Source organism: Hyperolius riggenbachi, chromosome 6, assembly GCF_040937935.1.
Source record: "Hyperolius riggenbachi isolate aHypRig1 chromosome 6, aHypRig1.pri, whole genome shotgun sequence".
Taxonomy (NCBI): domain Eukaryota; kingdom Metazoa; phylum Chordata; class Amphibia; order Anura; family Hyperoliidae; genus Hyperolius; species Hyperolius riggenbachi.
The window spans coordinates 357,984,614-358,012,595 of NC_090651.1; the positions used below are offsets into that span (position 1 = coordinate 357,984,614).

General features: G+C 45.2%; 1 protein-coding gene across 1 annotated transcript; it reads left to right on the forward strand.

Moving 5' to 3' along the window:
* The first annotated feature begins 1,608 nt into the window (after positions 1 to 1,608).
* On the forward strand, positions 1,609 to 27,948 carry SLC66A1 (solute carrier family 66 member 1). The gene is made up of 8 exons (XM_068241743.1): positions 1,609 to 2,706; positions 6,262 to 6,459; positions 9,483 to 9,612; positions 14,098 to 14,185; positions 17,451 to 17,599; positions 18,314 to 18,406; positions 23,361 to 23,546; positions 27,566 to 27,948. The coding sequence occupies exons 2-8, from the start codon at positions 6,275 to 6,277 to the stop codon at positions 27,665 to 27,667; spliced, it is 933 nt and encodes a 310-aa protein (XP_068097844.1). The 5' UTR covers positions 1,609 to 2,706; positions 6,262 to 6,274; the 3' UTR covers positions 27,668 to 27,948.
* The last annotated feature ends 34 nt before the right edge of the window (positions 27,949 to 27,982 follow it).

The following is a 27,982-nucleotide window of genomic DNA, read 5'->3' on the forward strand; positions in this document are numbered from 1 at the left end:
TGAGAAGTTTTGTGAACAAAGCGCATTGTGTGTTAATGAACAAACTAAAAAAAGAAAGAATGATTTGTAAATAACACCTATGATAACATTTATAAGCTAAATACAACTGTGATAACACTTCAACCTAAAAGAAAGCCTTGTACGCACATCAGCTAAAAGATATCACCATATTGGAGGACAATTGGTATAGAAAATGTAGCCAAACGATGTTAAGCTGAGAACACACGACCAACATGTTGACACGACTTATACGTCCACACCACCAAACGACCAACTCATTTACATACTGTGCACACAAGCAGAACGACAGACTGCACAATATGGCTGCATTCAAAACAAGTACAAGTTGTTCAAATCACTTGTACTTGCACGGCCAACTGCATGATATCAGCCCAACTGTCGCATCAGTAGACCTGATGGTTGGATCGAGCAAATCACCTATCGGTTGGTCGTTTAGTTGTTTGTGTGCTTACACACACCTGATTATCATCCAACAGACTAAAGTCAGACGATAATCAGGCAGTTTGGTTGAGTGTGTACAAGCCTCTAAACGGCAACAACGAGCGACCGATATCGAGTATTCTGGCCGATCCAACCAGTGGATCAACTAATGCTGGGAATACACGGTTCGTTTTTGCCTTCGTTTAAACCTTCGTTTCGATTGTGCCTTTTGTCCTTTTCGATCCCGAAATAATCGGTCATACGGTTAATATCACCACCCACGGTTTCGTTTTTTTTTTTCGATTCTGATGGTTTCGTTTTTCCAATGATCGAAGGCTGCAAAGAAACGAAACGAAAATCCCTTTTTACAGGGACGGACTAACATAAACGAATATATAATCGATCTGAACAGCCATCAACCCTACCAATGGCTCGATTAGATGGATAAAGAGAGATAATATCAAACATGTTCGATCACTAGTCGTTCGTTTTTGGGGTCTATTAATCGAAACTATAATGAGATTATGACTATTTTCACATACGTTTTCAACACTCGATTCGTTTACCGAACGAATCGAAGGTTTAAACGAAGGCAAAAACGAAACGTGTATTCCCAGCATAAGGCAACATTTGGCAGTTATGCAGTCGGCCGGTGAGTACAAGTAATTCAAATGACAATTGTTCCAGAACATGTTGTGTGACATGTCACTAACACTTGTGCGCAGTTTTCAAACTACATAATTGGTAGAATATCGGTGTTTGTGGATGTCGTTTAAATTACTTATGGTTTCTTTATGCCGGGCTATGTTGTTTCAGCAACGCCATTTGTGTGCAACAACTTTTATCTAGCCTATGTACAGACAAAATGAATCTTACGTTTTTCCTGATTAACTTAATTTCAATATTACTTTTCTTGCCCTAATAATTCTATTATAGTTTTGCTCTTTGTGAGCTTAAAAATGTAACATGGATAAGGTGAAACCAGGTGATAAAGCTTTGTGAATCATGGCCAATCTCTCTCCTACCCCCAGGACTACAATACAATACAATACAAACTACAGGAGTACTAGCAATCACTTCCTGCTTTTATCTCCACGCCCAGCCGTGACATCAGTACATTGTCACGTGACCCCAGGCAGTCAGCTGACTTCTGTGCAGTCAGTGCAACTTCTGCTGAGACACAAACAATAGCAGTGTGAGGGCGGGAGAGGGGTAGTATGAGGGCAGATGAGGAGCAGTGAGGACAGGAGAGGGGTACTGAGAGGGCAAATTAGGACCTAGGGAAGCACACACAGATATCTATAGCTGTCCTCAGGGGAAACACACATCTATAGGTACACAGAGGGAACACACACATCTATAGGTACACAGAGGGCACACACACATCTATAGGTACACAGAGGGCACACACACACATCTATAGGTACACAGAGGGCACACACATCTATAGGTACACAGAGGGCACACACACACACATCTATAGGTACACAGAGGGCACACACACACACATCTATAGGTACACAGAGGGCACACACACACACATCTATAGGTACACAGAGGGCACACACACATCTATAGGTACACAGAGGGCACACACACACACATCTATAGGTACACAGAGGGCACACACACATCTATAGGTACACAGAGGGCACACACACACATCTATAGGTACACAGAGGGAACACACACATCTATAGGTACACAGAGGGCACACACACACACATCTATAGGTACACAGAGGGCACACACACACATCTATAGGTACACAGAGGGAACACACACATCTATAGGTACACAGAGGGAACACACACATCTATAGGTACACAGAGGGCACACACATCTATAGGTACACAGAGGGCACACACACACATCTATAGGTACACAGAGGGCACACACACACACATCTATAGGTACACAGAGGGCACACACACGTCTATAGGTACACAGAGGGCACACACATATCTATAGATACACCTATGCATCATATTGTAAGGGAATCATACATTGTATCTATCTATACTAAACAATAAATGATGATATATCACCGAGCTATGCAGTGACACATCAGCCAGGGAGATAACATACACAAGGCACAGAGGATACACTGGCATACAGGGTGGTAATTGGATGACACACAGGACAGTCATTAGATGATACATTGGCACAGCTTTCTGCATAGATGACAAGGTGACACGCAGGTGGAGAAGCAGATTGGATGTGATGATCGTCCCCTGAGTCTATCCGTCTACAATCACCATACAGGTAACACTTGGCCACAAGGCTCACACTTTCTTCCTGTCCTGGGGTTCTCTGTTAAAGGACAACTGAAGTGAGAGGGATATGGAGGCTGCCAAATTTATTTCCTTTTAAGCAATACCAGTTGTCTAACAGTCCTGCTGAACCTCTGCCTCTGATACATTTAGCCATAGACCCTGAACAAGCATGCAGCAGATCAGCTGCATGCTTGTTTCTGGTGTTATTCAGACTCTACTGCAGCCAAATAGATGAGCAGGGCTGCCAGGCAACTGGTATTGTTTAAAAGGAAATAAGTATGGCACCCACCATGTTCTTCTCACTTAAGTTGTCCTTTAATGTCGTATTGCTGAAAGGCTATAGACTTTTACTGTTTCTTGCTGACATGGCACACAGCTCATCCCTTTAATTACTGTAGTGTGTCAACCCTGACATTTAGGTAAAAACCTGAGTAATCAGCCCTAAAGTCTGCAATTTAGGGGCAATTACACAGATTATTATTCCGTATTTATATAGCCAATCATGTTGATGATTGCTGCTCACGTTTATCCAAAGTTTAGACGTGTCCGCTCGATATTTTAGTAAAGCGACCTTAGGTGACGCAGTTTTCAATAGATAATCATTAGATTTAATGTTGATTCTATAGGATTGAACTGCATTCCATTCAGTAGCTGTTACCCCCTTTCCCACAAGAAATCTTTACCTTTTCTGCAATAGATAATCAATGTGGGGGGGGGGGGGAGGGGTCTGTATAGCTGATATTGTGGTAGAAACCCCCTTTAAATACTCTTTAAATATATCTAAAGCTGCCCATACACAATGCAATCTTTATTGTACAGTCAGGGCTGGTTCATACTGGGGTGCTTTCCTGCAGGGTTTCAGCACTTTGCTGGGCGCTAGTCTACTTTAGGGGAACCGGCAGAAATCCTCATAGGGAACAGGTGTGAATCCTTCCTAGCAACAGGGAGCGGTCTCATTGGGCCACCATGAACCAATGAGAAGTTTTCTTGTTGCAGCTGGATTCCCATCTTCTGCAAACCAATGGGGTGCCACATGTGTCTTCTGGTCTCCGATCCCAAGCAGGTGACCAAGCGGTGGCAGAACCAAAGCCATGGGACGGGCGAGTTGCATTTTCCATGCGGCAACCAGCCCAGTGTGAACGGATGTCGTTAATTCCCACAGACTTCCATTGCGTCTGATTTGCGGCACGTCCGCGGTACAGTTACGCAAAAATGCAGCAGGCCCGCTCGCTTGAGTGGATCCGCCCCCCGCTCATTAACACTAATGCATATTCACTGCTTCTGGCCAATCGCGCACAGCGGGGCCAGATACAAGCGTACACAACCAGCTGTCCGCTCTGTACAGCTCCGCCTACCGCTTCCGTCATTACATCTCTGTCCAGCGATTGGTAAAGCTATCTGTGTGTGCCCAGCCGCTCGCGCAGGTCCGCCTCCCGCTCATTAGCACTACTGCATATTCACTGCTCTGGCCAATCGCGCACAGCGGGGCCAGATACAAGCGTACACAACCAGCTGTCCGCTCTGTACAGCTCCGCCTACCGCTTCCGTCATTACATCTCTGTCCAGCGATTGGTAAAGCTATCTGTGTGTGCCCAGCCGCTCGCGCAGGTCCGCCTCCCGCTCATTAGCACTACTGCATATTCACTGCTCTGGCCAATCGCGCACAGCGGGGCCAGATACAAGCGTACACAACCAGCTGTCCGCTCTGTACAGCTCCGCCTACCGCTTCCGTCATTACATCTCTGTCCAGCGATTGGTAAAGCTATCTGTGTGTGCCCAGCCGCTCGCGCAGGTCCGCCTCCCGCTCATTAGCACTACTGCATATTCACTGCTCTGGCCAATCCGCGCACAGCGGGGCCAGATACAAGCATACAGACAGCGGGGGAAAAAACCGAGGATACTGACGATCACTAGATCGTCTTGTCACAAACCGCGGTTTCGGTTTTAAACCGAAAAACGGTACAGCCCTAATGTATCATTTTCTAAAACTCTAAATTTGTAATTCTTGGTTAACTATATCAAGCCCGAGTCCCCCTGGAATCATCAGAAGTACCCCCTGGGGTACACGTACCACACGTTGAGAAACTAGGGTTTAGAGGACCCAGCAGGAAACCTCATAGGGAAAATCTGTTAATGTGATTGGCTGGACGGCACCCTCTCTAACCGCTAGGATTCAGATAGGTTATCATAACCTACACCCACACCATTCAGCCAGTCACAGCACTTCGTGCTGTAGAGGGTGCTGTGATCAGAGAACTGTTCCCTATGAGGTTACCTGCTGGTTCCCCTGAACTAGACTAGCACCCAATTTTGAAAAAAAAAAGGCGTCAGTGTGACACGCATGCACGGAACGATGCAAATACGACAGGTAAGCCGGGAATCCCAGTAACATACTTCCTGTCCAGCAGGGAGAACGTCTCTGGGTTAAGGGCTTGCATACAGGGAGGGTATGCATATGACCCTATTATGAATATGTGAATCTAGTTTTTGGGCCATGCAAGGGGGCGGAGCATCGCCAGGTATAGCACAGGCCTCAGAATATCACCTGAATGAACATATGCTGGTTTGATGTAGAAATTGCTTTGTTTTTCCTCTGAGCTGTGTGTACTTGGAGGTGAGGACTGTTGACTGGAAGAACTACTTTGTAATTATCTACTTGCTGTGTGAATTCCAGACTGTGTGTTTATCTCATCACCTGACAATCTTGTGCTGACAGTCTGCAGAATTTACATATTGCACAAATACTCCCTGTGCTGATCCACACAAAGCCGGTGACTGCACAGCAGGGGAACAGGTGGTGGGGAAGGGGGCCAAGGTAAATTTCCTGGCATTTATTTTGAGTAGCTTGCTGGTGACTTAAAAAGCATTTTATGACAAGTTGTAAAAATATCACCTAGGAGATAACTCTGAGAAATATTGAATTGCATATGGCCCCCTGGTATGTAAATAAATAAATAATAAATAATTGTGTTAGTTTTGGAAGTCCATAGCTGGCTCCAAACTGAAAGCAAAGGGTATATTTAGAGAGGAACTGTAGTAAAAATCAGGAAATTAATTTTTTCCCCACAATATTAATTTATGTTTTCCCATTGTAAAATCTTTCCTCTCCCTGATTTACAGTCTGACATTGGTGGTGACATCTGTAGTCCTAATAGGTGCAGCTCTGCGGAATGTTTGGTTACTGAAAGTTCCAAAACCAGTGAAAATAATGCCTGGTCTCCCAGAATGCTGTAGGAGGAGAATTCCATATACCTAAACAGTCTAGGCTGTGACATCACTGGAAGGGCGGGGCAGCATAATTTACTGCATTCTACTAGATGTCGCTACAGGGCCTCTTTACTGCATTCTACTATATGTCACTACAGGGTCTCTTTACTGCATTCTACTATATGTCACTACAGGGTCTCTTTACTGCATTCTACTAGATGTCGCTACAGGGCCTCTTTACTGCATTGTACTACATGTCACTACAGGGCCTCTTTACAAGTATTATATTACATAGCCGTGGATGAGAGTGATGATAGCGTTGTGTTTTGTGTTGCAGAGTGCCAGGTAACATGGACGCCACACACGCATCGCCAGTGCTGGGAGTCCCGGTCCCTCCGAAGAACTTCTCGGACTGTCAGAACGGCACGGAGTGGGTGTGGAATTTCTTCAATGAGTGCGCGTCGGACGCGCGGGACGTGGTCAGCGTGTGCCTGGGCCTGTTCTCTATCTTGTGCTTCATCTTCGCCTCCTTCCCGTGAGTAGCGATTGGCTGAGTCGGCTCCCGGCTGTAGCTGTGTGACTCAGGTCCTCGGCTGCTCGATATGTCGCTGACTCACAATATCTTCTGCTGACATCACAAACCACACGCAGATTACTGCTGACCCGGCAGCTATCAGTCACAGCTGCACACGCTGACTGAGGGGAATCTTATGTCAGCGCTAACCAAATACTTTTCAGTAGTTTTAGAAGTTTACAAACTGCTGATTTGTTTAATTGTTACTTATCTGGCAAGTGAGGATTTGGGGAATGGGGCTATGACTTCCTTTTCCTAGCCGGTGTGCTGCAGATATTAAAGTGCTCTGAAAGTCAGCATTTCTACTTTGCTTTAAAAGATTCCTTGCAGCTTGAAAGCTACTGTCCCAGAAAAAAATTCTAGCAGAACATTACTGAAATGGTTAAACAAAGCACTTTCTCCTGCTATTCAGCTTAAAATCCACATCCAAACTGTAGATAACAGTATCTTTTGTACTTGTTAAACACAAATATATCAACTCTGGAATGTAAACAAACACTCTGAGAAACTGTCTCTGCTTCAGGCACACACAGTGTTCAGAATAGCTCATTAGGGGCAGCACGGTGGCGCAGTGGTTAGCGCTCTCGCCTTGCAGCGCTGGGTCCACGGTTCAAATCCCAGCCAGGTCAACATCTGCAAGGAGTTTGTATGTTCTCCCCGTGTCTGCGTGGGTTTCCTCCGGGCACTCCAGTTTCCTCCCACATCCCAAAAACCATACAGATAAGTTATTTGGCTTCCCCCTAAAATTGTCCCTAGACTATGATACATGCACTGTACGATACATATAGACATATGACTATGGTAGGGACTAGATTGTGAGCCCCTCTGAGGGACAGTTAGTGACAAGACAATATATTCTGTACAGCGCTGCGTAATATGTCCGTGCTATAGAAATACTAAAATAAATAAATAAATTAGAAGATTTTAATATATAATACAAAGCAGTTATAATAGGAAAATAATAAAATGCAATGACCGCTTTCAGGGCAAGAAAAACTACACCTTGGAAACTTGTACTTTGTAAACAGACAATATTACGTGTGCAAAAAAAGCAAATATGATAACTGTAAGAGTAAAAAGTAGGAAAACACATTTTTATTGAATGTTATGTCGGAGTTTCAGACCACTTTAAAGGACAAATGTAGCAAGGTTAGTGGAGACTGCCATATTTATTTCCTTAGCTGCAGTGTGTGCTGATCTCTGATACCTCCAGTATGTACAGTATAAGCTGTGTGCTGGGAATACACCATAGAATTTTCTGTAGAGACTGGTCCTTATCTCTGGTGCATTGTCAACTGGTTATCTCCTGCTGAGTAGAACAATGCCTGATTGCTAGGCAGATAGATGATTAGATAATTTCCAACGTGTTGGAAATAATCTATCTATCTGGCAGGTAAATCTAATGCTGGGAATACACGGTTAGATCCGGCAGCTCGATTAGCAGCCGGATCGACTCCCGCCGCGTCCCCGCAGGCGCTTCCTTATCTTCCGCTCGATTTCCGCTATTGTCCGCCCGCGGGTATCGAGCGGGGAATCAATCCACGTGGTGATCGGAAATTATCAATTAAGCAATCAGCGGCTCGATTGATAAGAATTATCGACCCGTGTATGCCCAGCATAACAGAAAATCTAACAGAAAATTCTATGGTGTATTCCCAGCATTGGGCCTCTTGCACACTACAAGCCATTCCGATTTTTTTTTTTTAATTTTTTTTTTATTCCAATTAAAAAATGTAGCAGCATACAGTTTTTTTAATCGGAATCAAAAATTGGATTGTATAAAAAAATCAGAATTGCATGCAATGTAATGTGCACTCTGTGTCTGTACTGATAGTAAACTCTCTGCAGTGTGTGCTGATCTCCGCCTCCTCCAGTATGTACAGTATAAGCTGTTACTCTGTGCCTGTACTGATAGTAAACTAGCTGAAGCATGTGCTGAACTCTGCTACCTCCAGTATGTATAGTATAAGCTGTTACTGTATATGTGTACTAATAGTGAACTAGCTGCAGTGGGTGCTGATCTCTGGTACCTCCAGTATGTACAGTATAAGCTGTTATGCTGGGAATACACGGTTCATTTCTGCCGTGCATGTCTGCTCTCGATCGTTTTTGCCATTCGATTCTGCAGTCGATATTCTTATCTTCAGCTCGTTTTTCTTATCTTTTTCCATTCACTTCTATCAGAAATCGAGCGGCAAAAGGATCGAAAGGGAGATCGCACATCTCGGAAATTATCTATCGAACCATCTAATCACCTAAAAAAACGAACCGGGTATTCCCACCATTACTCTGTGCCTGTACTGATAAAGAACTAGCTGCAGCGTGTGCTGATCTCTGCTACCCCCAGTATGTACAGCATAAGCTGTTACTGTATGTCTGTACTGATAGTAAACTAGCTGCAGTGTGTGCTGATCTCTGCTACCCCCAGTATGTACAGTATAAGCTGTTACTCTCTGCCTGTACTGATAGTAAACTAGCTGCAGTGTGTGCTGATCTCTGCTACCCACAATATGTGCCTTTGAAACTGTTACCACTGCTTTTATTTATTTATTTATTTTATAATTCTAAATGTACCCTATGTTCCTCATTAACCCTCTGCTAAAGTGATGGTAAATGTGGCTATACATGGTTAGATTGCCACTCAATGTGATAAGCAGATCAATCTCTGGATCTGATCAGTGAGGGATCCCCCCTTCCCCATACACTGCACTCAGAAATCTGTTGAACTGTAGTGCTGCACTGTCCGATACAGGGCAACGCTATGGTCTACCGCCGCTGCTCCCCCTCCGCGTCTGATCGATTGAAATTTACAGTCCCGCTCGTTGCATAACAGGCGGACTTCATCCGTGTGATCCAGTCTGCTGGTAAACATTGACAGGTGTATGGCCAGCGTTACATTTGCAAATACAGGGTATGGGGGTGCATCTGTGTATATGGCGATCAGCCCCCAGGGGGCGCACTCATCTCTTCACTTTTCTCTCCAGGCAGTACTTCATTTCCTGTAAGACGGGTAACATGGACAAGGCGCTGTCTATTTGGTTTCTGCTGGGATGGCTGGCGGGCGACTCCTGTAACTTTGTGGGGGCCTTCCTGTCTCATCAGCTCCCCATACAGGTGAGTCTTCAATTAATCCATCAGTCTGTATACTGAGAGGCAGAGGCGGGACAAGGTCGGCTAGCACCCAAGGCTGAGATGACAGATTGCTCCTCCCCCCAGCTACACCCCCCCTCCCCCCCAAACCACGTGTTGCCATGTTATGAAATACAGACAGCACTGATGTTATCTGATGCCTCCTGTTTTGAGTTATTCTTAAAGGACCACTTCAGCTAAAAAAGTAAGCAGTTAAAATCTGACACAACCAACAGGTTTGGGATTAGTGCATCTCCTCTTGGGGGATTCTCTGGGTTTTCTTTGCTTTCAAAATGATTTATTGAACGGCAGTTGCTAGTCAAACTGATAAAATGATGAGATACCAGCCAGACTCTCTAGCAGCAGTTAAGACTTTGCAACTTCTGTTCAGAAAATGCTTTTAATAACAAACTATACACCAAGAATCCCCCATGAGGAGATGGACTGGTCCAAAACCTGCCAGTTCTGTCAGATTTTAACTGCTTACTTTTTTCCCTGGAGTGGTCCTTTAAGAATAACCTAACCTTTAAGAACCCCTGCTAGGTCTGGCTCCATGCTGCTGTGCCCAAAGGCCTGTTCCTTCCCTGCCTTGGCACATTGCTGCTGAGAGGCAGGGCCAAATGTATCTCTCAAGAGCCCATAGGTAAAGACAACCAGAAGCCCAAAGTCTGGCACACACCATGCAATTTCCACTTCAGATCCTATTTGAGTGAGTGATCAGGTTGATATTCAGATCTGACATCGATCAAATATAGAAGAAAGCTAGTCCTCCACTTTGAACATCATCCTGATTACATCCTTGCCAGCTTGAGGAAACTTGTATGGAGTGGACACCGCTACATCCTACCGAAATCCACGACAGTGCACGACCTGGTTAGCAAGTCCAAAAGTCACAAGAAGGAGAAATGGTGCGGACCATTTCTCCTTCTTGCCAGCTTGAGGACATGCTGGCACCTGGCTTGTTTGGACTTTGCTACTGAACTGAAACCAAGAACTTTATGAGTTTTCCCAGAAGGACATACTTCCACGAACTCTAAGTATTTTCTCCCTTTTTATTTTCATACTGGCTATTAATGTTTCTATAATTGTTGATTTTAATGATTTTCTGTATATATTATTTATATTGCGTTTTAATAAACAATGCTAATGTCATTTGTTATCCAGCTACCCTGCTATTCAGCCTCACAAACTACTGAACCCTGACTTCTGAAGAGTCGCTACTATTGTTGCTAGCTAGACAGAATAGAGTGTGTTTAACCGTTTTTATTTGCAGGTCTAGACTCAGTCAGTCAGTGGGCTCCTCTGTCCCATGGTAACAGAGGTGGTGGCAGTTATACCCGGAAATAGCGTGTAATTTGTAATTACCGTACCTCACAGGCTCCCTTCTAGTCGGTCTGCTGCCAAAATTCCAGCGGTTTCTGCGCACCGATTGCGACCACAGCTTGCATGGTCTGTGTGCTGAAACCGATTGAAAGGCATTTTGCGGCCCGGCCATTAGGGGTCCTGTGATACTCAGGTATGCCTTTTTTTTTCTTTTTAGATACATCCAAGCTATTTAAAAATAAAAATTCACTCATCTGGGGCTTCCTCCAGCCCCTGCCAGCCGTTCTGTGCTCTCGCAGCGGCTCCGCTCATCGCCGTTGGCCCGGGGTCCCCTCCGGCGCAGAATGTCCACTGCACCTGCGCAAGCGGCTCTCAGAGTCGCACTGACATCATCCCAACTGCACAGCAGTCAGGATGACATCAGAGCGACCAGTGAGCTGCACGCTGGAGTGCAGAAGAAGCCAACCTGGCGAGGTCGGCATCTCCACCGCAGGGGACCAGGAGCCACCGGAGGTGCGGCAAGGGCACTGGATGGATGCAGGGGGCTGGAGGAAGCCTGAGGTAAGTGGATTTTTTATTTTGTAAATTGCTTGCACCTTCCTTTTAAGGAGAACTGGAGCGAAAGGGATATGGAGGCTGCCATATTTATTTCCTGTTAAACAATACCAGTTACCTGGCAGCCCTGCTGATCTCTTTGGATGCAGTAGTGTCTGAATCACACCAGAAACAAGCATGCAGCTAATCTTGTCAGATCTGACAATAATGTCAGAAACACCTCATCTGCTGCATGCTTGTTCAGGGCCTATGGCTGAAAGTATTAGAGGCAGAGGATCAGCAGGGCTGCCAGGCAACTGGTATTGCTTAAAAGGAAATAAATATAGTAGCCTCCATATAACTCTCACTTTAAGTGTCATTTAATTCCGATCAGTTTTCCGATAATCTTTCCGATCGGTTTTCTGAAGGACATATAAATGAAACATTAGCCAGTATTTAGTTTGATATTTTCCAGCATGTCCGATCTGCTCCCAGTCGAGTAGTAAATCCGGTGCTGTTGAGAGGCCCAGTTGTAGGGTTCAGATTCCTCCTTTGAATTGGAACAATTATGTTTCATCCCGTGTATCATGTGTGAAATATAACAAGAACATGAGGAGTTGCATGCAGAGGTGCGAACTGACAAATCCCACTTCACCGACAACTCGCTGGGAAAACATGCCGGGAAACTAGTGATAGAGGAAAGGCCGTATTTATACTTTTTCCACCCCTAGGTCAAGTGTGTTGGGGCTCCTCTTCCTTACGCAGCAGCGCCCCTCCCATTATATGTGCAGCCCAGGTACTGCAGCTTCCCTTTTCATATATTGCTCCCCATTTGCAGCCTTCTCTTTCATATGCAGCACGCCCTGATTCATGACCAGGTGCCCCCTGGTGCTGCAACCGCCCAAGGCCACCGCCTTTGGGGCCTCTCCAGAAATCTTGCCCTGGATAGAGGAGTAAGGGCTTGTTCACACTATGAGCGTTTGTGTATTTTTTTAAGTGCTGATGATTTTAGAAATCGCCCTAAAAGCGCTTGTGCAATGATTCCCCATGAGAGTGTTCACATCTGAGCGGTTCGATTCCGATCCGCTTCCAAAAGCGCTGCCTGTACCATTTTCTGAGCGCTTTGTCTCTATGGAAGGTATAGGGAAATCGCTAAGCGCTTGAAAAAGTCATTTGTAGAGCAATTTCCCGAGCGCTTCTATGAATAAATACATTGTATTTATTATTTTCCAGGTCAAAGAGTTCACTTCCTGACTGACGCCAGGAAGTGAAAATCTCAATCGCTCATCAAAAGCACTTAAAACAGCACTTATACAAAATCGTGCAATGCTCAAAAAATGCCAGGAATCGCTTGAAAAAATCGCACACAAGCGCTCAGCGCTTGCGATTTATAATGTGAACAAAACCTAAAGGGAGCTGAAATTCCCTTTCACAGGAGGAAGTGATTGCATGCAGCTGCCTTCTGTTTTCTGGGGAAAAAATTATACTTTTCCTTCCATTAAAGTTAAAGTGTACCTCCGAACAGATAAATAGATTCAAAATTGTATGGGGTGTGTAGTGGTGCAACCAAGGAGCTTGGGGCCCCAGTGCAAGTTTACACGGGGCCCTACGCACTCTATGGAGTCCCAAAACCTACCAAGGACAGCTGCAGTGTCTGAAAGGTGTAAAGCAAAGCTGATACCCACGGGCAGATCACGGCCAGATGAATCGGGGATCTCTGCCGACGAACAATCGTTCCTGCATCCATGTGGCCAAATCCGCAAGCGTCCTTTGTGGCGTCAAAAATGAATGATTGTGTAAATGATCGTTCACACGATCGCTGCAAAACCTGCGAAAGTCGATGAGGATTGGAACAAACAATCGCCACGGATGCCATGCATTGTGACACATCGTTTAACTAATTTTCTTTAAACTTAAAAACTTGCCGCTCAAAATTGTTCAGAGAAATGGCTTAGTGGATATGGGCCTTTAGGAAACAGTTTGCTCAGGGTTAACGCTATGCAATGTACATTACCAGCATAGCAACAATGGAAAGCCAATAAGCTGGGTGAAGGCGGGCCTGTAGTGGACCCCTCTGGTCCAGGGGCCCTGGTGTGGTCGCAACCTCTGCATCTCCTATTGCTGCATCACTGTGTGGGTGTCCACCTCCTGGGTGCTCCTGTGTGGCTTTTTTAAAATGACACTGAAGCGGAAAAAAACAATTCTGATATAATGAATTGTATGTGTAGTACGGATAATTACTAGAACATTAGTAGCAAAGAAAATATTCTCATTTTTATTTTCAGTTATATAGTTTTTTTTTTTATAACATTGCATCATTCTCTAATATTTGCAGTTTACACACTACTCAGCATTCTAAATGATTTCACAGAACAGAATACTCAGCTTTTGAACTTTGTCACTGTATTTTGTATTTCTGCAGAGTAGACACTTGAAGTAATAAGCTTCAGAAGACAGAGCTCTCTGTGACTTGGAGCTCAGATAAGCTCTTTTGCATAGATAACAACTGAAGTTTCTTAACTCTTCCTGCACTGGAAACAATATGTACCCCAGTCTTCGGATTTCCCCGCTGTACCCAGATCCTAATAACTCTTCCTTCTGTCTCCCCTGCAGACGTACACAGCGGTCTACTATGTGCTTGCGGACGTATTCATGCTGGCTCTCTACCTCTACTACAAGTATCGCAACCAGGGCAACAGTGGTGAGTGCTTCATGGGTCACATGTGCTTGTTACTCCCGTGTATGGCTTACTTCCTCTCAGCTCTGGATTCAGCTGGTGGGCGGGACAATCAGGTTTTGTTTTGTTTTTTGTTTTTTTTGTGACTCCCTAAGTAGGACGAACAATAGAAACAGATGCTTAGAATACAATTCCCAGCGTTATAAGACAAACCACAGATCCTCAATAACGGTAACGTACACACATGCGTTTTTACCACTTCTGTATAGTAGGAAGCAGGGCTGTGGAGTTGGAGTCGGAGCAATTTTTGGGTATTATTATTATTATTATTATTTATTGTATTTATAAAGCGCCAACATCTTACGCAGCGCTGCACAATAGATAAATGGGTTAACATACAGGTAGAACATACGGAAACTCACAACAAAACAAGATCATGCAAATGATTTGATAACAATACAGTGTCATAGGTCAAAATAGAGACTGTTCAAGTCTACAAGAGGGGTGGTTGCGAGTAAGATTGCATAATCAAGCTGGATACGTTAGGGAGGAGGGCCCTGCCGGAGGCTTACAATCTAAAGGACCTGGAGTCAGTGGTTTCATAAACTGATAAGTCAGAGTTGGATGATTTTTGTACTAATTCCCTAGCCCTGATAGGGCTGTGGAGTCCGGGAGTCAGTCATTTTTGGCCACCTGGATGGTTTCATTAACTGAGAAATCTGATGGTTTTTGTACCGACTCCACAGCCCTGGTAAGGAGGCCAACAGATTTGGAATACTATGAACAGATTGTGTAGGTAAACTCTCTCGTACTGAATGTGGTAGTAAAATTGGGCATTGCTTGGCCAGTCAAAATTGGATGTGCGTATGCACCTTAAGGAGGCAGAGTTTGTAGTTCACAGGAAGTATGTGGTGAGAACTTGTAAGACCTTTATTTGCTAACAGGAAATGACTAATGCACTAGCAGTCTGAAACAGAACCTGAAGTGACAGAGATATGGAGGCTGCCATATTTATTTCATTTTAAACAATGCAAGTTGCCTGGCTGTCCTGCTGATCCTCTGCCTCTAATACTTTTAGCCATAGACCCTGAACAAGCAGGCAGATGTTTCTGACTGAAGTCTGATTAGCTTAGCTGTATGCTTGTTTCAGGTGTGTGATCCAGACACTGCAGCGGCCAAAGAGATCAGCAGGGCTGCCAGGCAACTGGTATTGTTTAAAAGGAAATAAATATGGCAGCCTCCATCTACATCTTAGTTTAGGTTCCCTTGAACCGGTGTGGAAAGGTGCACGGCTGCAGGCAAGCAGAACCTCACAATGTTTTTTTTTTTTTTTAATTTTGAAAACATCAGCCTCAAAGGTACCATAATACTTAGAATTTACATTAAAGGATGCCAGATGTGAAAATATTAACAAATGGGGGTGGGGGAGCAGGCATATACTCTTACCTGTCCTGATGCCTGTCGCTCCTCCCGTTCTCTTTTCTGCCCCCTGCATTATGCCTAAAAGCCCCCTGGGACCCGGCCGGCGCCTGCACAGTAAAGCCCGACTCAGGCGACCCGGGGGGCTTTTAGGCATGATGCAGGGGGAAGAAAGAAGAATGGTGGAGCGACAGGCTTTCGGACAGGTAAGAGTATATGCCTGCTCCCCCCGTTTCTGTTAATCTTTTCACATCTGATATCCTTTAACCACTTCACCTCCAAGGGTTTTTCCCTTTAACTGCTTGCTGACCGCGTCACGTCGATGGGCGTGGCCACGGCGGCAGCCCCAGGACCGCCTAACGGCAATCGGCATAAAGTAATGGGGCTTTGTTTTGCAGGAGATCGCACGCAGGCTGGGTGCGCATCTCCTGCTTGGTGGGCGGGGCGGTCGCCGCTCGGGAGACTGTTAGACAGCGAAACCGCTGTCTAATTGACATGTACAGCGCTGCGATCCACAGCAGCGCTGTACAGGGGACAGTCGTGTGACACGGCTGTCCCCCTGGGGGACTCAGAAGCGATCCGCTGTGATAGGATGGGAGGGAGGGTAATTTGCATAATAAAAAAAGCAAAAATTTCATTAAAAACACAGTAAATATTTATAAAAAATAAAAACAAACCTGGGGGTGATCAGACCCCACCAACAGAGAGCTCTGTTGGTGGGGGGAAAAGGGGGGAATCACAATCACTTGTGTGCTGTGTCGTGCGGCCCTGCAGCTTGGCCTTAAAGCTGCAGTGGCCTATTTCACACAAAATGGCCTGGTCTTTGGGGGAGGGGGGGGGGGGGGGGGGAGGTAAAGCCTTTGCTCTTGAAGAGGTTAAAAACCAGAGCAATTTTCACCTGCCAGCGCTTCTTCCATTCATTCGATTATAACTTTATTACTACTTTTTTTTTTTCGCCACCAATTAGGCTTTCTTTGGGGTTACTTTTTGCTAAGAATTTTTTTTATTCTAAGTGCATTTTAACAGGGAAAAAATTCATTATTTCTCAGTTTTTGGCTATTATAGTTTTAAAATAATACATGTTACCGTAGTTAAAACCCACATGTTTTATTTGCCCATTTGTCCTGGTTATTGCAATGTTTAAATATTTCCCTAGTACAATCATTGTACAATATTTTATTTGGAAATAAAGGTGCATTTTTTCAGTTTTGTGTCTGTCACTATTTACATACCCATAGTTTCAAAGTTAACAGTAATATACCCTCTTGACATACATAACAAGTTCTGTTTTTTTTCAATTGTAATTTTTTTAAGGGAGACAAAAAATGGGTAATTATGGGATAGTGTGGTAGGTAAAGTGTTAATTTTAAATGTATTTGTTTTTTTTATTTTTATTTAATAAATGTATGTAGGTGTAATTTTACTATTTGGCCACAAGATGTCCTCGCGCATTACTTCCTATTGCGTAATGCGTAGACGTGTTACGTCGGAAGTATACAAATGATCGCAGCATCTAATTGATGGCGGCGATCACCTGGGGATAGAGATTAATGAATGGGAACTGCATTGCCATTCATTTTTCTCCCCTCTAACGATCAGCATCGAACGAGCGCGGGGGAGCGAGCAGGAGTGCGTGGCGGCCTACGTCCCTGCGAGGTAAAGTGGGGAATTGCAGGGACGTTGATACTCGTCCCAGGCGAGGGGAAGTGGTTAATCATCACGACTGCTTTGACAATTTGCGTTGTTCAGCTTTGGGTTTAGTTGAGTGTGAAATGGCTTTACCAGCGTATCATTGTTAATGTTGTTACTATTATTATTATCATCATCGTTCTTATTGTTCATTCTGACAAACCTCCTCCTTCAATCACAGCGTCCCTCATGGTAAACGGTGTCTGTGGATTCGCTCTGCTTGGTTCTGTAGCGCTTCTGTCTCAATCCAGCGCTCTATCAGCCACACTGGAGGTCCCGCACCTGAGCATAAGGAGGCGCTTGCTCTCCATAGATGACTCTGATGCAGAGGTGGGTACTGCGGACATTGCTGCTCAGCTTGGGGATCTCTCCAGCCAAAACTTTATTTAATCTGAGGACTGAAATACGAACTTATCACTGGGTGCTACTCTCAGCTCCCCTTCAATGCATTTTATCAGTTAAAGAGGATATTTTCTAAATATAATATATATATTCATTTATAGATTATTTAGTCAGTTTGCACATTGTAAAATCTTTCCTCTCCCTGATTTACATTCTGAAATTTATCGCAGGAAGGCGGCCCCGTTTGCTTGCTGGCAGGGGCAGCTCTGCAGAATGTTTCATGCTTGCTGGCAGCGGGCACCAGCATACTCATTGATTGTACATTTATTGAGCCGTGTAGATGTTACATTTATCTCACCACACCGATTACGGGTACAGTCAGCTGCAGTCCAAATTGTTTGTCTGTTGTGTGTTCCGAAGTCAGTAGAAACAACGCCTGGTCTCCCAGAGTGCACTAGGAGAGGAATTCTGGATAATAAACAGCCTAGGCTGTGACATCACTGGGAGGCGGGGCTACACACCAATATACAGCCATATATAGCTATAAGAATTGTTTGTGATGCTGAAACCAGGAAAATCACCATCCTGAATAATATACTGTATTCTACTATGCCTGTCACCACAGTGTCCAAATTGCAATAAATCTGCATACAAGCCAGAATGAGTGAAGATTGTATTGACTTTCTCCTTTGTGCCTTGCAGCCGTTCAGCAGCCAGGAAATCGCTGGATGTGTGATCGGTTCGGTGTCTTCCATGTTCTACCTCGGCTCCCGATTGCCGCAGATCATCACCAATGTGAGTAGTTCTCCCGCCGGCGCAGACCGCAGCAGCTTCTCTGCAGTAACAGCCGCCTTATTAAGGACAGAACTCCAGGAGAAGCATGGAATCCGTCTGATCAGGGAACAGATTTATAAGTCTCTGATTTGCTGATTCTTATTTCCTGGAAAGTATTGAAGCATGAGAATCTACTAAATAATTCATGAGTTGATAGCTTTGCTCCGCCCTTTCCTGCGGGGGGATTCTGGGCAGCTGTAAAACGCACACGTGTACACACACACACACACACACACGTACACACACACACACGTACACACACACACACGTACACACACACACACGTACACACACACACACACGTACACACACGTACACACACACACACACACACACACACACGTACACACACACACACGTACACACACACGTACACACACACACACGTACACCCACACACACGTACACACACGTACACACACACGTACACACACACACACGTACACACACACGTACGTACACACACACGTACACACACACACACGTACACACACACACACGTACACACACGTACACACACACACACGTACACACACACACACACGTACACACACACGTACACACACACACACGTACACCCACACACACGTACACACACGTACACACACACGTACACACACACACACGTACACACACACGTACGTACACACACACGTACACACACACACACACGTACACACACACACACGTACACACACACACGTACACGCACACACGTACACGCACACACGTACACACACACGTACACACACGTGTACACACACACACGTACACACACACACGTACACACACACACGTACACACACACGTACACACACACGTACACACACACACACACACACACACACACACACACACACACACACGTACACACACACACAGGTACACACACGTACACACACGTACACACGTACACACACACACGTACACACACACGTACACACACACACACACACACACACGTACACACACACGTACACACACACACACGTACACACACACACACGTACGTACACGTACACACACACACATACACACTCACTATACACACACTCACTATACACACACTCACTATACACACACTCCACACACACACACACACACCACACACACACCACACACACACACACCACACACACACACGTACACACACACACGTACACACACACGTACACACACGTACGTACACACGCACACACACGTACACACACACGTACACACACACACGTACACACGTACACACACACACACGTACACACACACGCACGTACACACACACGCACGTACACACGTACACACACACGTACACACACATGTACACACACACGTACACACACACACACACACACACACGTACACACACACGCACGTACACACACGTACACACACACACACACGTACACACACACGTACACACACACACACACACACGTACACACACACACACGTACACACACACACACACACACACACGTACACACACACACGTACACACACACACACACACACACACGTACACACACACACGTACACACACACACGTACACACACACACGTACACACACACACGTACACACACACACGTACACACACACACGTACACACACACACGTACACACACACACACTCACTATACACACACTCACTATACACACACTCACTATACACACACTCACTATACACACACTCCACACACACACACACCACACACACACCACACACACGTACACACACACACGTACACACACACACACGTACACACACACGTACACACACACGTACACACACACACACGCACGTACACACGCACGTACACACGTACACACACACGTACACACACACGTACACACACACGTACACACACACACACACACACACACACACACACACACGTACACACACACACACGTACACACACACACACACACGTACACACACACACGTACACACACACACACACACACACACGTACACACACACACACACACGTACACACACACACACACACGTACACACACACACACACACACACGTACACACACACACGTACACACACACACGTACACACACACACGTACACACACACACGTACACACACACACGTACACACACACACGTACACACACACGTACACACACACGTACACACACACGTACACACACATGTACACACACACGTACACACACACACACGTACACACACACACACGTACACACACACGTACACACACGTACACACACACACACACACGTACACACACACACACACGTACACACACACACACACGTACACACACACGTACACACACGTACACACACACACACACGTACACACACACACACACGTACACACACACACGTACACACACACACACACACACGTACACACACACACGTACACACACACACGTACACACACACACGTACACACACACGTACACACACACACACACACGCACACACACACACACGTACACACACACACGTACACACACACACACGTACACGTACACGTACACACACACACACACACACACACACACACACGCGTACACGTACACACGTACACACGTACACACACACACACACACACACACACACACACACACGTACACACACGTACACACACACACGTACACACACACACGTACACACACACACGTACACACACACACGTACACACACACACGTACACACACACACGTACACACACACACGTACACACACACACACACGTACACACACACACACGTACACACTCACTATACACGCACTCACTATACACGCACTCACTATACACGCACTCACTATACACGCACTCACTATACACGCACTCACTATACACGCACTCACTATACACGCACTCAACACACACACAACACACACACTACACAGACCACTATACACGCACTCACTATACACGCACTCACTATACACGCACTCACTATACACGCACTCACTATACACGCACTCACTATACACGCACTCACTATACACGCACTCACTATACACGCACTCACTATACACGCACTCACTATACACGCACTCACTATACACGCACTCACTATACACGCACTCACTATACACGCACTCACTATACACGCACTCACTATACACGCACTCACTATACACGCACTCACTATACACGCACTCACTATACACGCACTCACTATACACGCACTCACTATACACGCACTCACTATACACGCACTCACTATACACGCACTCAACACACACAACACACACCACACACACACCACACACACACTACACAGACCACTATACACACAACACACACACCACACACACACTACACAGACCACTATACACACACACACTACACACACACTACACAGACCACTACACCACACACACACACACACACACTACACAGACCACTACACCACACACACACACACACACACTACACAGACCACTACACCACACACACACACACACACACTACACAGACCACTACACCACACACACACACTATATACACACCACTCTACACACACACACACACACACACACACACACACACACACACACACACACACACACACGCACACTCTTTGCCTGTGTAAATGGTGGGACAGATTGTGTAGGCTTGACATATAAGGTGACCATACACGGTCAATCTGCCATCAGATTTACCATCTGATAGATCCATCTCTGATAGAATCTATTATCTGCACACAGATTTCCCATAGTTTTCAGCATTGAATATATTGGAAATCTACCTAGAGCCTGGGTTGCCCTCCCCCTTTGGTTATCTGTGTCGCGGCTCTGTACCTATGGGTGAGTGTTGAAGGCTCATCTGTCACACTGGCGCACCTCACTTCCTCTGGTGTCTGGCATTTGGTCACCGCAAGTGCCTGTACTATGTGACCCCAGCACATATACTGACATCACTACATATGCAGGTGTCACACAGTACCAGGCACTCGCGGTGACGTTAGACACATGAGGAGGTGAAGAGAGTGACAGGTGAGCATGCAAGACTTGGAAGAGAGAATAATGTAGCTTAGCACAACTTGGACGCCTTATTGCCTTCCAAGTGCAAATGCATATGACCATCCATTGATAATTGGCTGGGCTGGTTGTTTTCGGCCGCCTTAGCCTACTTTTAGCCAAGAGTTAGGGCCCATGTCAGCAAGGAATTAGGAAGTGCCAATCAGGGCCATCAGCTGTGTCTAAACTGCCGAGGTTCTGTGCCAATATGTAAACCCTGGAGATTAACCCTTTCTGTGCTCTCAGGAATTCCAGGAAGTAAACACTGTAAGGTTTTTGTAAGAAGAAATATTATTATGCTGTTACTTATCTTTTAGAGCAGAGTTTAGATCCACTTTAAGGAACCCATTGATAATGCGATTGTTCAGGATGTATTGGGGCCATTAGCTTCTCTGTTTTTTTTTGCAATACGATTTGAATAATCTGATCAAAAATATGATCGTTCAAAGAAAATTGTAATGTTAACCGCCACAAACAAGTTATCTCACTTTAAGATACTGCACTGCTTTTGTCAGTCGGCAGAATGTGTTGTGCTGTAAATTCTTGGAATGCTTTGATCTCTCTCTCTCCAAGCAGAAGATATAGGTACTGAAAGCAGAAGTCCTCTTTTATTGTCTCACACTGCCCCCTAGCGACAAGTGGCCATACATACACATAACAGCAGTACTAAATAGAAGTTAGGAACTCTAACAAAGAAGAAATAATTAAAAAAAGTAATAAAATGGCCTGGAGCACTTGGAAGCCTCTAAATTGTCTGCTAAAGGATTAATGGCCATCTTTAGAGGTGTGTGTGTGTGTGTGTGTGTGTGTGTGTGTGTGTGTGTGCGTGCGTGCGTGCGTGCGTGCGTGCGTGCGTGCGCGTGCTGGGACAGGAAATAAATGTGTCTCCTTCTTGTTTGCAGTTCCGGAGGAGATCCACTGACGGCCTGGCCTTGTCTCTCTTCTGTATGGTCATTCTGGGGAACCTGACCTACGGCCTCAGCATCCTCCTGAAGAACCCGGACAAGGGGCAGTCAGAGGGCAACTACATCCTGCACCACTTGCCCTGGCTGGTGGGGAGTCTGGGGGTGATGACCCTGGACCTGATCGTATCCTTTGTCACCTGTCATTACGGCCGGATTCTCTGCTTATATCAGCCGTGTCCCTGTTCGCTCTAGTTCCAGGCTAATGGGCTCTACATGATCATCATGTGTGATAGTTTCAGGTGATAGTTTATGTACACTGGGTTCAGATGAGCTGCATGTACTGTCCTGTGGAAAGAGGGGATGGGAAGTAAAGAAGGGGGGAATCTCAAAAGTGGGTGAACTTAAGCTGTAGTTGTAGAAGCCTGGCCATTGATATTCACACAGGTTATTACAGAAGACAAGGTATGCCATCAGACTATCACCTAGCATGATCACTAGTAAGTGATTTGTGTGAAATTGTATGAGACTTAGGACCAGTTCATACTGGGTCGATTTGTGGACGTTTACCGCTGAATTGCTGGCGCTTTGAAAAGTACCAGTGTCATTAAAAGTATATGGCAGTGATCTCACTGCAGCAAAGCGATTTGCGGTAAACAAAAACTTGGTGCATGCAGCCCTTATTCGCGATTTTAGAACGATTGTGATTAAAATGATAAAAAAAGAGCGAATTGTGATCGTTCAAAAATTGAGAAAAATATGCAAAAACGTGAAAAAAAACCCAGTTGCAAAATGCTAGCGATTTTTTTTTTTTTTTTTTTTTTTTTTTTTTTTTTTTTTTTTTTTTTCCTGCGAACCCCAGTGTGAACGGGGCCTTATGCCCGGTACACACGATGAGATTTTCTGGCAGATTTACTTCCATAGACGTAAACAGAAAATCGATCGGAAATCGGACATGTTGGAAACAATCGATCTGGCTGTAAATCTGCCACAAAATCTCATTGTGTGTACCGGGCATTAGGATCTGTACTCACGGACATCGATGAGCTAAAAATCAGTTACATTTTCAAATTGTGGTTGGTCAGAAATGGGGAGTGTGCAGGGGGGTCATCAGATGCAGGAATCCCTGATCAATTATCCAGCAGTTTGTGCGACTCCTGCACCTGAGTTATAGCTGAACATTTCACATGCAGACATGCTAATATCTTATGCCTGTCACACGGAAATTCATCATTCCTATGTGCACAAGTATAAACCTATTTCAGTATAAGAACCCGTTCTCTTTGGAAGAAATCAATCCTTGAAGTTAAAGGGACTCAGAGCTGAAAAATGAAAAAGATTCTATACATACCTAGGGCTTCCTCCAGCCCCATCCGCCTGGATCGCTCCCACGCCGCCGTCCTCCGCCGCCCGCAGCTTCTGTACCGGGTCCCCGCACTCCATCAGTCTGATGTAAGAGAAGTGCGCTGTTTGCGTATCTCTCCAGCAAACGCTGGAGAGATATATAGAGGGCGCACCTCTCCTGCGTAGCTGGCCGTGACTGACGTCAGTGATGTGTCCCGGGTCTTGAAGCTGCGGCCAGCGGAGGACGGCGGCGTGGGGCTGGAGGAAGCCCCAGGTATGTATTAAATCTTTTTAATTATTCAGATCTGAGTCCCTTTAAAGGACAATTTGGGGTGAGAGGGATAGGGAGGCTGCCATATTTTTAAACCATTCCAGTTGCCTGGCTGTCCTGCTGATCTCATTGGCTGCAGTAATGTCTAAATAGCATAAGCTTTAGCCTGGTTTCACACTGCAAACTGGCGACAGCAATGCGGTGCGTCTCAGCCACATACCGCATCACTCCGCCAGAAGCAGGCCTTCAGGGAACACCGCAGTGTTCCCTGTCTGGCCACCAGCCAAGCAGGAAGTGATGCGTGCATGCAGTCACTTCCTGCTTCGGGGTATGTGGAAGTGCACAGAAGCATATTGTAAAAATACTCTTCCGCACATGTGCGCCGCAGCGTCAACTTTTTAAAAACCCTGTGTCGCCATAGACTAACATGACTTCCAGGCTGGTGCAGATCGCAGCAGGTCGCCGTGGATCCCGCGCCGTAACGTAGTTCTGTGCTAGCGTTAGATTAGGGACTTCTGGCGCAGCGTATGGCAACGTGGGAAGTATGAACTACCCCACAGGGTTGCATTAGGCTGCGGTAGCAGTGCGTCAATTTGATGCACCGCACTGCGCCACTGTGAAAAGGCCCTTAGGTGAAATCCACTCTACCTTAGCTGCATAGTCAGTGCGCCTTTATTTAAAGAGACGCTGAAGCGGGAAAAAAATGATATAATGATTTGTATGTGTACTTCAGCTGATAAATAAAACATTAGGAGCAGAGATATGAGTCTGATATTGTTTTCAGTACAGGAAGAGTTCAGAAACTCCAGTTGTTATTTATACAAAAAAGCCATTGAGCTCCACAACTTTCAAAGTTGCAGAGAGCTCTGTCTTCTGAAGCTTATCATCTCAACTGTCAGTCACAGTATTTTCTTTTTCTCACCAGAGAACAGGTTCATAGTGCACTGGCTTGCTCTGTAAAGTCATTTAGAATGCTGAGTAGTGTGTAAACTGCAAATATTAGAGAATGATGCAATGTTATAAAAAACACTATATAACTGAACATAAAAAAGAGAATATTTTCTTTGCTACTAATGTTCTAGTAATTATCCGTACTACACAACCAATTGATTATATTATAATTTTTTTTTCGCTTCAGTGTCTTTAACTCAGGTACAATGTCCCCTGGGGCATCATTTCTGCTTCTATTTGCATCTATGTTTTGGTTACTGGTTTAGCCTACAGATGTTTCCATGTTTTACTGGTCAACGGTCGCTGACACTGTCATTGTTTTCCTGAATTCTGTTGCTATGATCTCTATGGCTGTTATATGATGCTTATGCCTCTGTTGAACTTTCCCTTTGAAAAAAAAAATAAAAAAAACAATAAGATTCTTTGAAACAGAAAAACCAAACAACCAGTTTGGCCACATGTTTTGGAGACAAAATGGTTCTTCATCAGTGCACAAGTTTACAGTACAAAGTGTGGCTCATATACAGGTAGTCCCCGGTTAACGAACGAGATGGGGACTGTAGGTTTGTTCTTAACCTAAGTCGGAACATTGCGCCATCTCTGTCCCCTGTACCTCCTCTGTGCCTCCAGTGTCACCCTCTGTGTCACCTCTGTCCCCTGTACCTCCTCTGTGCCTCCGGTGCCCCCTTCTGTGTCACCTCTGCCCTTTGTACCTGTTTATACAAGTTTAATAGCCATTTTTTCTTTGATTTTTTTTTTTTAAATCTATTTTCTCAAAAACTATAAGTACAATTTGAAAATTCTTGTTTTTTTTTTTTTTTTTCTTGGTTGTTCCCATGGAAACAGAGAATCCATGTCGTTCTGCTGCATGCTTGTTCAGGGTCTATGTCTAAAAGTATTAGACAGAGGATCAGCAGGACAGCCAGGCAAAGGAAATAAATATGGCAGTCCATGTCTCTCTCACTTCAGGTGTGCTCTTCTGTACTTGGTGTCTCTGACCCCTTAAGTACCAGAGACTTTTTTTCCCCCTCAAATACGAGCAGTGATCACTGTGATTGGCTCACAGTGAACGCGGGGTCAGGAGAGTGAATTGGGTTACAGCGTCGCAGCATCGGCACAGCTGACCGGAGCAGCGTGTGTGCGCGCCGAATGCAGAAGTTGAAATCTACGCCCTGGCAGGGTTAAACTGACATAAACAGGGCATGGATTTCAACTAGCCCAGTCCGGAAGCGGTTAACAGGTGCAATATTTCCTGCTTCTTGCTTTGTGCAGAGTTATGAATCAGTGAGAAAGAGAGGATTCTGGGTATCTTTTATACTAACCTGTGTACCGATTTTCAAGTTAAAACCTAGCATTGCTTTTAGATGCTAAAATTTGGAAAGAATCAGAAAGCTTAGAAGGTTAATAGCATTCCGTTAAAAGTGACTTTAATTATGTTATCTAGAATTTGCTTGCTGTCAATCACGGTGTAAACAGGAAATGACAATGCGGATTAGTTACTCAGAGGTTCTTCATTAATGTTAATCTGAACTTCTGTGGATCCAGTCTTCTGTCTTATATGAGAAGCTTATTTCCCCTCCAGTCACAAGGTATGTTGTAATCCCTTTTACTGCAGTGTTTTCCCTTGACTCCGGCACAGATCATCCTCCAGTTTTTCGTGTTTGGCGAGAAGCGGTTAGAGGTCGGGGAGAGGGAGCCTCTTCTCCAGCCAGACCGGACGGCCGCCGACTCGGACAAGTAAAGACTTCGCTGACCGCACCACACTTACCTGAGCAGAGCCGTTGCCTCCCTCTGCTCAGGAGGATCTCTGGGTGATACCGATTCCATCCGGGACCTCTGAGGACAACCGGATCACTACCGACAACAAGGGAACCTGTCTAGACTCTGAGCTGTGGGCAGAAAAAGCTCACGCAGAGATCAGCTGATGGAACATTGTGATGACCACGCACAGTACAATCTAATTGTCCAATCCGCCACAATATTTGGGAATTCCTTTTAAACATTTTATTTGTGCATACAGTATTTACAAATTCGGCTTCATTCCATGGATTGATCT